The sequence below is a fragment of the Canis lupus genome, chromosome X, assembly GCF_003254725.2.
Source record: "Canis lupus dingo isolate Sandy chromosome X, ASM325472v2, whole genome shotgun sequence".
Classification (NCBI taxonomy): domain Eukaryota; kingdom Metazoa; phylum Chordata; class Mammalia; order Carnivora; family Canidae; genus Canis; species Canis lupus.
The window spans coordinates 31,074,298-31,091,484 of NC_064281.1; the positions used below are offsets into that span (position 1 = coordinate 31,074,298).

Sequence of the window (17,187 nt, forward strand, 5' to 3'; positions counted from 1 at the left end):
ACAAACCAAGTACAACCCCTCATTTACTCCTAGAGCAAATCCCTGTGCAGGCTTCCCTTTAACAGCACTCCAGAAGCCTCTTTGACACTCACAATCTACAAGATCTCTATAACTGAAAGGAAATCACCAGCTTGCCTTTTATGGTAATCATTTCCTTACCTTTTTTTAAAAAAAAAATTTTATCATGCAAGCATAGATCTGTGAACTCCAGAGTTTAAGGTTTCTGTTTTTGAATTTCAATCATGCTTGTCACCACATAACATATAGACAGAATTATACTACGTGAACATGTGTGTAGCTCTCACTTAGACCAAGATATAGAGCATAGTGGAAGGTCTGTGTGGCTCAGAGGTTGAACATCTGCCTTTGGCTCAAGGTGTGATCCAGAGGTCCAGGGATTGAGCTCCCTGTGGGGAGCCTGCTTCTCCCTCTACCTATGTCTCTGACTTCTCTCTGTGTCTCTCATGAATAAATAAATAAAATCATTAAAAAAAAAAAAAAGAAAGAAATAGAGCATAGCTAACATCTCCAAATCCCTGCCACTTCTATTTCCCTTCCCTTCCCCTGGAGAGGTCACCATTATCCTGAATTCTAACACCAAAGATTAGTTTTTTCTAGTTTTGAACATGATGTAGGAAAAATCATACAATTTGCATTTTTTTGTAGCATCTGGATTTTTTTAATCAATATTATGTTCATGTGATTCATTATTGCATTTCAAAGTGGATTACTAGTAATGCTGTACACTAGGCCATTATATGAATATTCTATTGAATCATTCTGTCCATAGATGTTTCACTGGCTTCTAGATTTTTCTATTATGAAAAATGCAACTATGGAAATTTTAACATATGTCTTTTGATACATATTTCTGAAAGGCTTATATGTTGAGTAAAATTGCTAGATCATAAGATAAAAATATGATCACCTTTAGAAGTTACTTCCAAGTAGCTTTCCAAAGTGGTTATACCTATTTCCACTCCCACAGGTCATATATGAAAGTTCTATTTGCTCTATATTCCAAGAAACAGTTAATATATTCAGTCTTTTCAATATTAGCTCTGAGTGAGGTTTGAACTGACATTTTACTACTCTTGATATTAAGAAAAAATTATATTTTCTTGGTCATTTGGAAATGTTGTATCATGAAGAGCCTGTTCTTTGTAGTTATTCTTATTGTGGTTCATAGTGATTCTCTCATCTGTGGTCTGATTTTTTTTTTTTTTGTCAGTTTTGGAACTCTCTCAGTCAATATGCTTTCCATTATGTGACTACCTCATTCTTTTGGGCTCCTCTCCTTTGCTCACTCTTCTGTTTCCATCCTTTTATCCCTCTCTGTTATAGTACAGATACTTTCCTATGACCTATATTCCATTGCATTACTTTTTTCTTCACTTGATTTAGTTTGCTGTTAACTTCATCCATTGCTCTCTTCATTTTACTTACTAGATTTGTTTGTTTCTAAATTTTCCATTTAGTTATATACATATATTTTAAATATTTATTTATTTGAGAGAGAGAGAGAAGAGAGCACAAGCAGGGGAAGTGTCAGAGGGAGAAGAAGAAGCAGGGAGCCCAATGTGGAACTCCATTCCAGGCCCCTGGGATCATGACCTGAACTGAAGGCAGGTGCTTAACTGACTGAGCCACCAAGGTACCCCTAAAGATTTGATTTATTGAGAGAGAAGAAGAGAGAGAGCAAGGGGGGGGAGGGACTGAATCAGAATGAGAGAGAATCTCAAGCAGACTCCACTCTGAGCGCAAAGCCAGACACAGGGCTTGAGATAATGATCTGAGGTGAAATCAAGAATCAAATGCTTAACAGACTGAGCCACCCAGAAGCCTCTCCATTTAGTTATATTTTTATATAACTTATAGTTCAATGACAAAATTCTCAATCTTAATCATAGTACATACAATTACTTTAAAATCTGTGTCTTAAAACTATAATATGTGGGCCCTGTGTGTCCATTCATATTGTTTATTGTTTCTTACTATTTATATTCAACTTGTTTTTTCTTCTTCTTTTTTTAGTTATTGTCTGGTTATGTCTTAATTCTGTTTAGATCATTTATCTTCTTCATAATTTTTTATAGAAATATTTTCAGGTATTAATTATTTTCCATGAAATATTTGCTTTGTTGGTACCTTCAGGATATACTAGCTCTATTATATACATTACTAATGAGGAACTTGAGAAACAGACAAGTCAAGTAGCTTCCATAAAGTCACACAGTAAGAGGCAGAGCCAGAGTTTGAGCAATGGTACTCAAACCCTTACCTAAGTCAATGTACTTTGTCCTATAATATGCAATATAGACCTACTAGCTACCAAACTGGAGAATGGCCACTCAAAATGACTCCTTGGGCACTTTTTATTTGTCAGTCTAAATTAGTGATACATTTTGACTTTGATTGCTAGCAAACAAGTAGACAGTATACTGTAGTATTAGATAATTGATAAACTATAGAGAGCAAGAATTGTTTGAATTTTTTTTAATCCATTTAATAATTAGCATCCATTGTAACTCAGTGTGAGAAGTATCAGAAATAGAGATTGTACTGTCTTATTTAAAGGACAGAGAAATATATAAGAGCATTAGCTCTCTGGGTTTATCTTTAAAATGTGAATCTCTGCTTATGAGGCCAATGTGCAGGATAAGCCCTTCTAATTATTAGAATACAATATTGAGAAAATATGTATAAATTTGTTTTTGTCTATACATGTGTTATGAATATTTGACATCTATCTTGAAAACTATTATAGGCATTATTACCTCCAGTTTAAATGGTATAAAATTTGAATTCAATGAGTTTGGATAACTTCTCAACCAGCTAGCAGTTAATGGGTCCAGGGCTTAACTCCTGTACTGTTTATCCAAAGCAGTTACATTTTCTATTCACAATCCAATCTTCCAGACCTGACAATTGCAACATCAGATTATGATGTGTGTTTAAAATGAGATAATAGAAAGTTCCAGGGTTATCAAAACATCTAATTTGTACTAACAAATGATAGCTGAGTAAGGTGAATTTTATAATTTCTTATTTGATTTTAAATAGAACTTTATTTAGTCATTGAAAATTTTTTTCATAACATAACATACTGTTTTTTTTTATTTTAAAATTGTTTTCTCATAGGGAAGTGTATAAAATAAAATTCTACTCATCAACCTCATCATCCAAAAAAATTTCCAGACAGAACGACTTTTCAAAATATAATAAGACCATTTATGATGTGATGCTCCATTTGAGTGGAAAAATGCCACCTGGAATTAATTCAAGTCAGTCCTTACCTGAGGATTACACTGAAAGGGTGATTCAACTTCATTCTCAACATTCTTCACTTCTTGACTTTCTCATGTAAGAGCATGAATGTGCTAATTTAAGCATGTAATTTTGGCTTGGATAGATACATAAGTAAATGGGTAGATAGGTAGATTTTGATATTATTTGTCTTTTTTATAATATATTTACCATGTTTCCAGTATATGCATAATCCTGTAATATATACTCTGGAAAGATAATGGAAAATAAACATTTCATAGACTGTTGAATTGGCAACTTAAGGCATTCATTCCCAAGCTTTATCATCAATCCATATCATTGTGAGAGCATGTTAAACAGGTTTCTGGCCCTTACCCACAGATTTATGATGTTAATTTGCATTTATAAGGAGTTTTAGGTGATATTGATTTCTTCTGGTCCATGACCTCATTTTGAGTTTTCTTACCTAGACAAATATATAAGTTCATAGAACTAAAAAGGGATGATACCAATAAGTTTATTTCTCAGAATATTGTTAGTATAATCTCAAGTTATACTATGAATTTTTAGTCCACATAGTTGTCTTTTAATATTAAAATAATCAGCAGGTGAAAATTTCCATAACTGGTTGACAGAAAATATAGGAAAAATATTTGTCATTATAATGTCTGTGTTCCTCTGCAGAGATTATAAATGGTGAGTGGCCAAGAAATAGAAAAGCAGTGTTCATTAAAAGTCTGAGGAGAGTACTGGTGAATTTATATTAATTCTTTTGCTTATATTTGCAGTATCCTTATCCACTGGAACATCCATAACCATGCTTCTATATCACTAAAATAACATTTGTTACTTGTAATTATTATGCAATAGGGTTCATATTTTTGAAATATATTGCTGTGTCTTTATATCATTGCTTCTTTGTGTATGGAATCTATTCCATAGTTGGCCAGAAATGTTCACCTACCTTAGCAGGGGTGGGGATGGAGGGTAACAAAAGGAATCTCAAAGCAGGAATGCAAATGAAAAATTTGGTGTTCAAAAATTTTTTTTTAATTTCCAAATCAGAATTTTTGAGTCTCTAGCAATATTATGGTCTTAAAAATTAGACATGATATACAGAGAAACAGGAATATGACAGCAGAGTAGGAGTACTCTAGACTTGTCTCCTTCCATGAACATAACCAGGTAACTATCAAATCATCCTAAATACCCCAGAAATTGACCTGAAGACTGATAGAACAAGGAAAGGGAGGAAGAGGCCACATTGAAGAAGGTAGGAAGTATGGAGATACGGTTTAGGAGAGAAATCAATCTTGGGTGCTACTGAGGGGAGGGAGCCAGGGTCACTGAGAATGGTGAGAGAGGAAGACACAGGGAACACAAAAAGAGAATGTTTCCCCATAGCCATTGGCTTGGAAAATGAAAGGTACAGATTTTCATGAGTTTTTGCAACCAGGGGGCCTTAAACACTGGAGTTTTAAATATCAGTGGGCTTGGCTGTGATACAGCCTGGAAAGCACTGTGCTACTTTGGAGAGAAGGCAGGCAAACAACCCAAGGGCATACAGTGTGGAAAGAACAAGGTAAAGAACGACTGGGGCACACATTGGGGAGATCATTTGCCCCTCTCTGTGTGTCCCTGAGAAAGCAGCATTCACAGAGACACCTGTCCAGGAACAAAGGAGCTTGCTGGTGCCATTTCCCTCCCCTGCCCCTCACCATAAATACAGAACCATCAGTGGGAAGCAGCCCAGAATGACACTGGCTGTCTAACTTGCTTATACTAAGCCTCCTCCTCTTCACTCCAGTGAGATTGCTCTTCTCAGTCATGTTTGCATCAGTTCCAAGCCAGCAGATTCCTCTTCCAGAAGACTGGTACAAATCCCAGTCTACACCACATCTCCCAAACAGAGAGTTTTGCAGTACCTTAGTTCCAGTGGAGGTAGTGACAGGTCTCATTTCACAAGCAAACCAAAGCATACCTAGTTAAAACTCACCATGTTCAGGCCAGGGACCAAACACTGCCCACATCAGGCAAGGAAAGCTTTTGCAGATGACTGACCTAAAGATAAAGTGACCAGGACACAGCAGCAGCACACATGCAGCACACAGCAGAGATATTCCCTAAAGAGCCAAGGCCTGAGCACTACATGATTTTTCTTCATAAGGCTAGGAGTAGGAGAAATAATTGCCTTTTCTAATTAAAAAAAAAAAAAAAAAAAAAAGCAGGCAGGGACTTAGACAGAATGAGAAGACAGAAGAATTTATCCCAAATGAAAGAAAAAGATAAGATCACAGACAGAGATCTAAGTGAAACAGAGATGACTAACATGCTGATGGAGAATTTAAAGTAATGATCATAAGGATACTCACTGGACTTGAGGAAAGAATAGAAAACATTGGTAAGACCCTTACCACAGAGATAGAAGAATTAAAAAAGAGTCAGTCAGAGATGAAGAGATGAAGAGTGCAATAAATGAGATTAGAAACACATTTGACTCAATGAACAGCAGGCTGGAAGAAGCAGAGGAATTAAATAATGACCTAGAATACAAAGAAATGGAAAACAATAAAGCTGAACAAAAGAGAGAAAGAATTATGCAAACATAGGGAATGCAGTGCCTCCATCCAACATAATAACATTCGTATAGGATTCCCAGAAGAAGAAGAGAGAAAAAGGGGAAGAAAATTTGTTTGAGGAAATAATAGCTAAAACCTTCCATGATCTGGAAAAGGAAACAGACATCCCAATCCAGGAGGCACAGAGAACCCCCAACAAAATCAACAAAAGCAGGCCAACACCAAGACATATTATACTTAAATGTGCTGAATATAATGATAAAGAAAATTCTTAAAAGCATTAAGACAAAAGAAGTCATTAACTTACAAGAGGAAGCCCATAAGGCTAGCTGGGGATTCTTCAACAAAATCTTGGCAAGCCAGAAGAGAGTGGCATGATATATTCAAAGTGCTGAAAGGGAAAATCTGAAGCCAAGAACACTCTATCCAGCAAGGCTGTCATTCAGAATAGGAGAGATAAGCATTTCCCCAGACAAAAACTAACGGAGTTTGTGACCACTAAGCTAGCCTTGCAAGAAATATTAAAGAATACTTTTTGAGTGGAAAGGAGAGGCCAAAAGTGACAGTACAGGGCAGCCCGGGTGGCTCAGCAGTTTAGTGCCACTTTCAGCCCAGGGCGTGATCCTGGAGACCCGGGATCAAGTCCCTCGTCAGGCTCCCTACAGGGAGCCTGCTTCTCCCTTGGCCTGTGTCTCTGCCTCTCTCTCTCTCTGTTGCTCATGAATAAATAAATAAAATATTTTTTTAAAGTATTCAAAAGTGACAGTACAAATGCAGGAAACATGAAAGCAGTAAAAATGAATACTTCTGCAAAAAAATCAGTCAAAGAACTCACCAAAAAAAGGGTATAAAATATACTAACATATGCCTAAGACATGGAGAGGAGAGAATAATAGGTTCAAACTTAAATGACCATCAACTTAATGTAGACTGCTATATGCAGGAGAGGTTAGATACAAACCAAATGGTAACTATATATAACTATATAACTATATAACAACTATATAACTATATATATATATATAAACATGTAAAGAATAAAGAGAAAGAAATACAAATATATCACTGAAGAAAATAAGCAAAAAAATAAAGACAAAAGGTCAGAGAAAATTTTCAGAAACAACCACAAAACAAGTACTAAAATGGTAATACATACTTATCAGTAATTACTTTGAATGTAAATGGACTAAAAGCTCTAATCAGAAGGCATAGGGTGTCAGAATGGATAAAAAAAAAATATAAGACTCATCTATATGCTGCTTATAAGAGACTCATTTTAGACCTAAGGACATTTGCAGATTGAAAGTCAAGGGATGGAGAAATATTTATCATGCAAATAGATGTCAAAAGAAAGGCAGAGTAGCAATATCTACATTGGAAAAACTGGACTTTAAAACAAAGACTGTAACAAAAGACAAAGAAGGTCACTACATCGTAAGAAAGGGGACAACCCAACAAGAAGATATAACAATTGAAAATATTTATGCACCCAAGATGGGAGCACAGAAATACAGAAAGTAGTTAATAACAAACATAAAGGAACTAACCAATAATAATACAATAATAGTCAAAGACTTTTAACACCCCACTTACATCAATGGACGGATCAGCTAAATAGAAAGTCAATAAGAAAACAATGACTTTGAATGACACACTGGACCAGATGGACTTAGCAGATGTATTCAGAACATTTCAACCTAAAACAGCACAATATACATTTTTTCAAGTGCACATGGAACATTCTCGAGAATACATCACATAGTAGGCCACAAAACAAACCTCAACAAATACAAGAAGAAAGAAGTCATACCATGCACCTTTTCTGACCACCACACTGTGAAACTAGAAGGCAACCACAAGAAAAATCTGGAAAGATAACAAATACGTGGAAGTTAAATAACATGCTACTAAATAATGAATGAGTCAACTAGGAAATCAAAGAAGAAATGAAAAGATACATGGAAACAAATGAAAATGGAAACACAGTGGTCTAAACCCTTTGGGATGCAATAAAAGAGGTCCTAAGAGAGAATATATAGCAATACAAGCCTACCTCAAGAAGCAAGAAAAATCTCAAACAACCTAACTTTATACCTAAATGAGCTAGGAAAAAAAAAAAAAAAAAAAAACAGCCTAAAGCCAGAAGGAAGGAAATAATAATTAGAGCAGAAATAGATGATAAAGAAACTAAAAGAACAGTAGAACGCATGAATGAAACCAGAAGCTGGTTCTTTGAAAAAATTAATAAAATTGATAAACTTGTAGCCAGATTTAGCAAAAGGAAAACAGAAAGGACCCAAATAAATAAAATTATAAATGAGAGAGAAGAAATAATGACTGACAGCACAGAAATGCAAATAATCATAAGAGAATATTATGAAAAACTATATGCCAATAAACTGGACAAGCTAGAAGAGAAGGATAAATTCCTAGAAACAGATGAATCACCAAAACTGAATCAGGAACAGATAGGAAATTTGAACAGACTGATAAACAGTAAAGAAATGGAATCAGTAACCAAAAAACCCCCAACAAACAAAAGTCCAGGACCACAGGGCTTCACAAGTGAATTCTATCAAACATTTAAAGAAAAGTTAATACCAATTCTTCTCAAACTATTCCCAAAAAATAGAGATGGAGGAAAAATTTCCAAATTCGTTCCTTGAGACCAGCATTACCCAGATAGCAAAACCTGATAAAGACACCACAAAAAAAAAAAAAAGAACTACAAGCCAATATCTCTGATGAACCGATATGCAAAAATCCTCAATAAAATAAGCCAAATTCAACAAAAAATTTAAATATCATTCACCACAATCAAGTGGGATTTATGCTTGGGCTACAAGGGTGGTTTAGTATCTCCAAATCAATCAGTGTAGTACATCACATCAATAAGAGAAAGTAAAAGAACTATATGATCTTTTCAACAGATGCAGAAAAAGTATTTGACAAAGTACAACATCCATTCATGATAAAGAAAAAAAAAAAAGAAAAGAAACCAAAACACCTCACCAAAGTAGATTTAGAGGGAATGTACCTCAACATAAAAAGGCCATATATGAAAAACCCACAGCTAATATCATGCTAAATAGGGAAAAACAGAGCTTTTCCTCTACAGTCAGGAACAAGACAGGAATATCCACTGTCACTACTTCTATTCAACATAGTACTGGAAGTCCTAGCCACAGTAATCAGAAAACAAAAAGAAATAAAGAGCATCCATATTGGCAAGGAAGAAGTAAAACTTTCACTATTTGCAGATGACATGATACTATATATTGAAAACACAGAAGACTCCACCAAAAAAAACTGCTAGAACTGGTACACAAATTCAGTAAAATTGCAGGATATAAAATCGACCAAAATCTGTTGCATATCTATATACTAATAATGAAGCAGCAAAAAAAAAGGGGGGGGATCAATCCTTTTTACAATTGCACCAAAAACATTAAGATACCTAGGGGAAAAAAACCTGACCAAAGAGGTGAAAGACTTGTACTTGGAAACTACAAAACTTCAGTGAAAGAAATTGAAGACAACTCAAATAAATGGAAAGACATTCATGCTCATGGATTGGAAGAAAAATTTTTTTTAATGTCTATACTACTCAAAGCAATCTACACATTTAATGCAATCCCTATCAAAACACCAATAGCATTTTTCACAGAGCTAGAACAAACAATCCTGAAATTTGTATGGAACCACAAAAGAACCTGAATAGCCAAGGCAATCTTGAAAAAGAAAAGCAAAGCTGAAGGCATCACAATTCTGGAGTTCAAGTTATATTACAAAGTTGTGGTTATCAAAACAGTATGGTACTGTCATAAAAATGAACATATAGATCAATGGAACAGAATAGAAAACTCAGAAATAAACCAACAATTATTTGGTCAATTAATCTTTGACAAAGCAGAAAAGAATATGCCATGGGAAAAAGACTGTCTCCTCAACAAATGGTGTTGAGGAAACTGGACAGCAACAGGCAGAAGAATGAAACTGGACCACTTTCTTACACAAGTTAGAAAACTAAATTCAAAGTGAATTAAAGATCCAAATGTGTGAACTGAAACCATAAAAATCCTAGAGAAGAACACAGAAGAACACCTCTTTGACATCAGCTGTAGCAACTTCTTTCTAGATATGTCTCCTGAGGCAAGGGAAACAAAAGCAAAAATCAACTATTGTACTACATCAAAATAAAAAGCTTCTGTACAGCAAAGGAATCAATCAACAAAGCTAAAGGGCAACCTACTTAGGTTGCCCTTCTTCTTCCTACTGCAAGGGAGAAGATACTTTCAAATGACATATCTGATAAAGGTTAATATCCAAAATTTATAAAGAATTTAATACTCAGAACATAAATAATTCAATGAAAAAATGGGCAGAAGACATGAATAGATATTTTTCCAAAGAAGACATATAGATGGTCAACAAACACATGAAAAGGTCTTCAAAATCACTGATCATAAGGGACTACAAATCAAAACTACAATGACGTATCACCTCACACCAGTCAGAATGGCCAACATCAACAACAGAAGAAACAACAAGTATTGCTGAGGGTGTGGAGAACGGGAACCCTCTTGCACTGTTGGTGGGAATGCAAACTGGTGCAGCCACTGTGGAAAACATGAAGCTTCTTTAAAAAGTGAAAAATAGAACTAACTACCCTACAATTCAGCAATCACACTACAAGGTATTTTCCCAAAGAATATTAAAAAAAGGTATTTTTCAAAAGAAGATAAAATACTAATTCAGAGGGATACATACACCCCAATGTTTATAGCTGCATTATTTATAATAGCCAAATTATAAAAATAGCCCAAGTGTCCATCAACTGATGAGTTGATAAATAAGTGGTATATACATATACAAACACACTGGATTATTACTCAGCCATAAAGAGGAAATCTTGCCATTTGCAGTGACGTGGATGGAGCTAGGGAGTATAATGCCAAGTGAAATTAGTAATAAAAAGACAAATACTATATATGATTTCACTCATATGTAGAATTTAAGAAACAAAACAAATGAGCAGAGGGGAAAAAGAGGCAAACCAAGAAACAAACTCTTAACTATAGAAAAGAAACTAATGGTTACCAGATGGGTTTGGTTGGGGAATGGGTAAAATAGGTGATGGGAATTAAGGAGTGCACTTGTTGTGATGAGCATCAGATATTGTATGCAAGTGTTGAATCACTATATTGTACCCCTGAAGCTATTATTACACTGTATTTTTAACTAACTGGAATTTAAATAAAAACTTTTAAAAATTTAGAGATGGAGCTGAACAAATTATTTTCTTCATTTCTTAGGTGCTGCCATGTGAATAGTCAAAACTGGCTTGAGTTTCTTGTGACTTGTAAGGGACCTAGAAGTTTCTAATTCACTGAAGGGAACTGAGTTAAGACCCAGGCAGCCTGTTATGGAGGCTGACTAAATGAGAGGGACTCCACTAAAGAGACAGGAGGGTAGGAGTTGAAGCCATGGTATGAATGACAAATATATGAGAACTGGAGTGTGGCTGAGTCAGTTTTGAGAGACCTCTTGGTCCTCAATTGAGGAGGAGGAGAAATGCAAGATCCTCATCTCAGGCCTCAGCAGCAATTACCCACATGGCAACTGGTTCCAGGCAGTGATAGGGGGTATCGCCAAAGAGACTGGAGATCCAGAAAAGTAATCACAGACTTGCTTGTAGAAAGGTATAAGTGTCCCTCTCACCTACTTCATGTAAGCATAAATGTAGGACTGATCCATGTTCTGAGAGGCCTTACACAATTTGGAGATCCCTCCTTTATAAATTAACATCAAATTAAAAATACAAACTTTAGCAACATGGCTTTAGAAGAAACTCATGAATGTGATGAAAACTAAAGTTGAAGCTTTATTTACTACACAATAAATCTCTCTTTGTTGTTGCCATTGTGTGTGTGGGTGGGGGGAGGTCTGAAATTTTGATTGCTTGTCCCATAGAACAGAATTACTATAAGGAGACTGTTCAAGTTAGAAGACTCTAAAATATATGAACATTTAAGTCTAGGTTTTCTTCCTAATCCTATATATCTAATCTGGTTGAGAGAATGATAAAGATTTTATCAGCTAACGAAAATAGCACAGCTGTGTGTAACTTTGTCAATTATTTTCAATACCACTGACTTATTCATAGGTGAGTATACCTCCCTAATTTGTGTGCAAGCTGGGGGGCAGGAAGCACATCTCATTCATCTGGCATCTCTAATACCCAGGGTCCTTAATAACAAAGAATGGGGCCAATGTTCATTAAATATTTATTTATTAAGATTGTCTTTCACAGAGCTTGCTTTTTGAGCTTGTGTGGTGAAAGGAATAAAACTTTGAAATTGGGTCTCAGGATAGTCATATAGGAATGGAGAAAATGTTGTGAAATATGAAAAATTAGGGATAAGAGAAGATAAGGTAAAGCACTTGAATTCCAGGAGAAAAGGTGTAACCAGTGAGAGAGGATTGAATTGGGAAAAGAAGGAGTATATACTATGAAAGTTATACATTGAACTTTATTGATAATATTAAACTGTAAATTCTTAAAAATAACTAATTATTAAGGCATTTATTCCCCTGTATCCATATCAGTTTGCCCTGGCTGCCAATAACAGACTGGAAGGCTTAAACAACAGAAATTTGTTTTCTTACAGTTCTGGGGGCTGGAAATGCAAGATCAAGGTGTTGGCAGATTGGTTCTCTCCTGAGGCCTCTGGCTTGCAGACTTTCTCTCTGTCCTCACATGGTCTTTCCTCTGTGTGCACATACCCCTAAATGTCTCTCGGTGTGTCCAAATTTCATGGTCATATGTGGACACCAGGAAGTTTGGATTAGGGCTTATCCTAATACCTCATTTTATCTTAATTGCCTCTTTAAAGGCCTTGACTCCAAATATAGTCACATTCTGAAGTACCCGTGTAAGGATTTCAACATGTGACTTTTGAGGGGGGAAACAATTCAGCCCATAAAAATGTCATATGTGTTGTAATAACTATTTTGAAAGCAGTTATTATATTTTGTAATACATTTTTATCCTTATATTTGAAAGAATATACTTAATGTTTCTTGTCATTTGTGCATGTTATGGAATGAATTGGGTCTCCCTCTAATTCACATGTTGAAGCCCTAACCCCCAATGCAACTGTATTTGGAAACAGGACCTTTAAGAATGTAATCATGGTTCATGATATAAAGATGGGACTCTAAGCTGTCTGCAAGCCAGGAAGAGAATGTTCACAAGCAACCAAATTTTCCAACATCTTGTTCTTGGACTTCTTGTCTCCACAACTGTGAGAAAATAAATTTCTATTGTATATGCAGCCTGCTGTATTCTGTTATGACAGACCAAGCTAACACAATGCCTAATATCCTTTGATATAATTTAATTTATTTATATGCAACAATAATTTTATGATATAATTAACTTTCACTGAAAAAACAAACTATTTTGTTCATAATTTCCATAATATAAAACTATAAAACAGAAGCAGAACAAAACCACTATTTATCCTGCATTGAAACTGTAATGTAGTATATCACATAATATAAAACTATTATAACTCTTTCTAATACCATTGATTTTTAAATAAATTTTTCATTCACAAAAATAAATACACTTAGGAAACCAACTCACCGCCCTTTATAATTAAATTTAATTCCATTTGTCATTTCATTTCTTTTATCTTTAAAAAAATTATATCCTTCTTACTTATACATGACCACTATGGTATCTTATTTAATGGAATTGCATCTAAGAATGAAAATATTTTAAAGCAGCAGTCTAAGAGTGATTCTGGGAGAATTCACTGAAGTTGGGTAAAAAAGCATGGCTTTTGAACTAGGTAGACGCAGGCTTAAATTCTAGGTCTTTTGTACTCCTGTGACTTTCCACAAGTTAATCTGTTTAAGCTTCAATTTCAATATCTGTAAAGTTGAAGATGATAATTCGAAACTTGGTAAACAATAGAGTTAGAAATAATAGAGTAAGTATTATATGACACACTGTAGATGATGATGAGGAGGAGGAGGAGGAGGATGAATTTAAGTACAATAAACTGTGATCTATGGCTTTCATATGCTAAAATGTTTCCTTAAGTTTCTTCAATATGATAGCCATTAGCAACATAAACTGAAAACTGATTCTTGTGATACCATTATCACTGAAATAGAATATTTTAAAAATCTGTTGCTGTATTAGAGAGAAACATTTTATTGACATAAAATGTCCAGAAAACCAATATTTATCAAGCATGTCTTTATTAGATAAAATAGGTACATTTTAAAAGGTTTTGTAATTTTAAAATTGAAAGTACATAACTTTTGTTTTAATTTTACCATGTCCTATTCTTGGTCTTTGATGATTGATTTATTAAAGTAAATGCTTTAATTCAATAAGGCAAACATTCTAATGCTATTTTTATTTTAGAAGGTTGTGTTTAGAAGACTTTTCTTTTAGAAGGTTTTAATTATAATTATTATTTACCAAAAGAAAGAAAGTAGTGTTCTAATATCTAATGAAGTATTAACTGTGAATTGAAGGAAAACGTCAGACACTTAAATAAATCTTTATTGTTTGTGCACTATAGAAATGAAACAGTTTTCTGATAGTGTCATTAAATTCTGTGGTACTTGGAATTGTCATGTTATTCTTGCAGCACTTTTGTTGGTTAGCTCCCAGTGAGTGGTCTTGACATTTACATGGTAGTTTCTGTTTTGACATTTTATGGTGTGAGGACACAATTATGGAAGAATGATTTTGGACTTAATGCCAAGCCATTCAAATTTATTGTTCTTTTATCAGCAAATAGATGCTTATCAGGATATGTCGACCGTGATAAAATTCCTCAATATTTAAGTATAGCAATATGGTTCTTAAAATTGAGTCATTGATCTAAGATTCATGCATATGTTTCATCATGCAAATAAATGTACTAAATTCAAAGTAATCATAAATGTTATTAGCTTTCACATTTGAATTTGATGACAGTGGGTAAGGACTTTTATACAAGTGAAATTATATTGATTTTGTACAATAAATGAGAAATTCAAAAATCTTTAGAGATCAAATTGAGAATTTAATAACTCATTACATCTAATTTTATTATGTTCTACTTAGTGTAAACCTGGAAGAAATATTCAAATGGAAAACCTAGATTTTAAAAGTGTGATTAAATCAATTAGGCAACTCAACACTCTAAAACTACTGAGCAGACATAATAAAATCTATTGATAAAGACAATCGTAAATACTGCCTTAGGGACTGATGAAGTTAGGTCTTGAGATATATTCAAAATGAAAAGAAGACAAGTCTCATGTAGGAGAGGAAAAGTAATTTCCCCTGTACCCTTCTAGGTTCTTGGATGAGACCAACCTCCCCCCCCCCCCGCCATAATAAAAGGACAGGAGGAAAAGAATTTGATTATGTATGTATGTAAGTACAGTGGCACCACAAAGATTTGAGACTCAAAAGTCAGCCAAAAGATGAGGCTTCTATACCATTCTGAGCTATGGAAAAGGGTAGGAGCTTAGGGCTTTAAAGAGAGAAGGGGGCCAAGAGGGGGAGGAGGTAATTCAGGAATGGTGAGAGGAGGAAATATTTGTTACACAAAGGTTACCCTGTCACACAGATAAATCTCTAAGGTGAAAAAGTTATCTCCTCACAATAGATCTCTTCCTGGTGGGGCCCCTTTTCTAATGTAAATTTTTAAAATAAATGTGTGTTTTCCCTTACAAAAGGGTGACTTCTACCCTGTATTTAGAGCTTCTCCCTTTCTGCAGATTCTCCAAATAATTGGCATGCCAAAGAGGTATATTTTGGGATGGAATATTCTGCTACCCTTCACTTCATAATAGTGTCGGTAAAATGCTGTGAAAGAACAAAATACACCTGAGTAAATTTTAAAGCTCTTATCAGTCTTATTTTGGAATTCATGAACTGGGCAGCATCCAATCTAGCAGACAGAAGGAAGCTGAAGAGCTGTACAAGGCAAGAGATTTTATAGGCAGAAAGAAGCAAGAACAAGGAAGTCGTACTTACAATATGGGGAAGCAGCATATGCTGTCCCAAAATGTGCCACTTTGGCATGGGGATTATTTTGAGCTGAAGGCCACTGAGTCCCAGCAGACTCAGGAAAAGCTTTTTACCTCTCCCTTAATTGCCTACAAGCATTTACAGAGGGCCTGTACCAGGAAGAGAACGATTACCAGAGATAACTTTTTATATCAGACTTTACTACCTGGCATGGCAAATGATTGTTTACCAAACATTTGCTCTTCTAGTATTCCTGTGAATTGTCTTCCTCCCCTTTGAAGACCCAGGCCCCTACCCCCTTCTCCTTACCTTCAACTGTCTGACTGCCTCTCAGTCTTCACGTCTTTGTGGGGCTCTCCTAGGTATGTAATTAAATCTAAGGGTTTTTTTCCCCTCTTAATGTATCTTATGTCAATTTGATTATTGGACTAGCAAAAAAACATAGAAGGTAAAGAGGGAAAAGTTTTCTATTCCTACAGCACAAAAGCAGATTGGTTATTGCAAAGTTACTTTCTCTAGGAGGGATGGTAGGGGTCTGTCAGGCAGACTACCTAACTAATGCTGCTCAGGGGATTCCTGATTGACTGGTTTAAGATTCCATTTCTGGGAGAGCCAAAATCATAATGAAGTAATCACTTTGGTGACATGGAGCTTAGCATAAGTGACTCCATTTGGGGCCTATTGTCTTTAATAACGCAAACAATTCATTCTCCATTCTCAACATTTTACTGAGGGCCTATCCTCTGCTGGCCACTATGGAATACTCAAATGAATATCACACGGTCACCTTCTTCAAGAAGCTTTCAGTTTAATGCTTCCCTGATAATTTTTCTTAGGCTTTCAGTAGCATTTAATAGAAGTGATTATTTCCTTCTGAAATCCCTTATTTGCTTTGGATGCAAGGAAGTATTCCAGCTGCTATATATGTCTCTGAGCTGTCTTTGTTTTACCTCTAAGATTTCAACCTAATGGACCATCATATCATTTGAGTTCTTAAATATGCTTTAGGTCAGCTACTCCCGCTAAGGAATAGTGTTCCATTAAAATTAGATATTATTTAAATCTATAATCATTCCAGTGTAGTGAAGATTCATAGGAGTAATATAGATGCAGATGGGAAATGCTTGAAAATCAAAGAGAAGGGATGATGTTTGACCTTCAAACAAAGGAGCTTTATGTATGCAGCATAATTTCTTCTACCAGCTTCCACTGGCCCATGGCCAACTCAAACTTAACAATTCTAGAACTCTGGTCTCTCCTTTTACCCTTTCTTCTCATTCATTATGCTACCTT

At 35.0% G+C, this 17,187-nt stretch overlaps 1 protein-coding gene across 5 annotated transcripts in view; it reads left to right on the forward strand.

The window, feature by feature from the left end:
• CFAP47 (cilia and flagella associated protein 47) overlaps positions 1 to 17,187 on the forward strand; it is a 509,395-nt gene that overhangs the window by 175,096 nt on the left and 317,112 nt on the right. For all 5 annotated transcript variants that reach the window (XR_003133488.3, XR_003133486.3, XM_025439582.3 and 2 more), the window contains exon 30: positions 3,142 to 3,363. Coding sequence is in view for 3 of the 5 variants with exons in the window: in XM_025439582.3 (XP_025295367.3) it covers positions 3,142 to 3,363 (222 nt within the window). In the remaining 2 variants the exon portion in view is untranslated. The remainder of the gene's footprint in view (positions 1 to 3,141; positions 3,364 to 17,187) is intronic.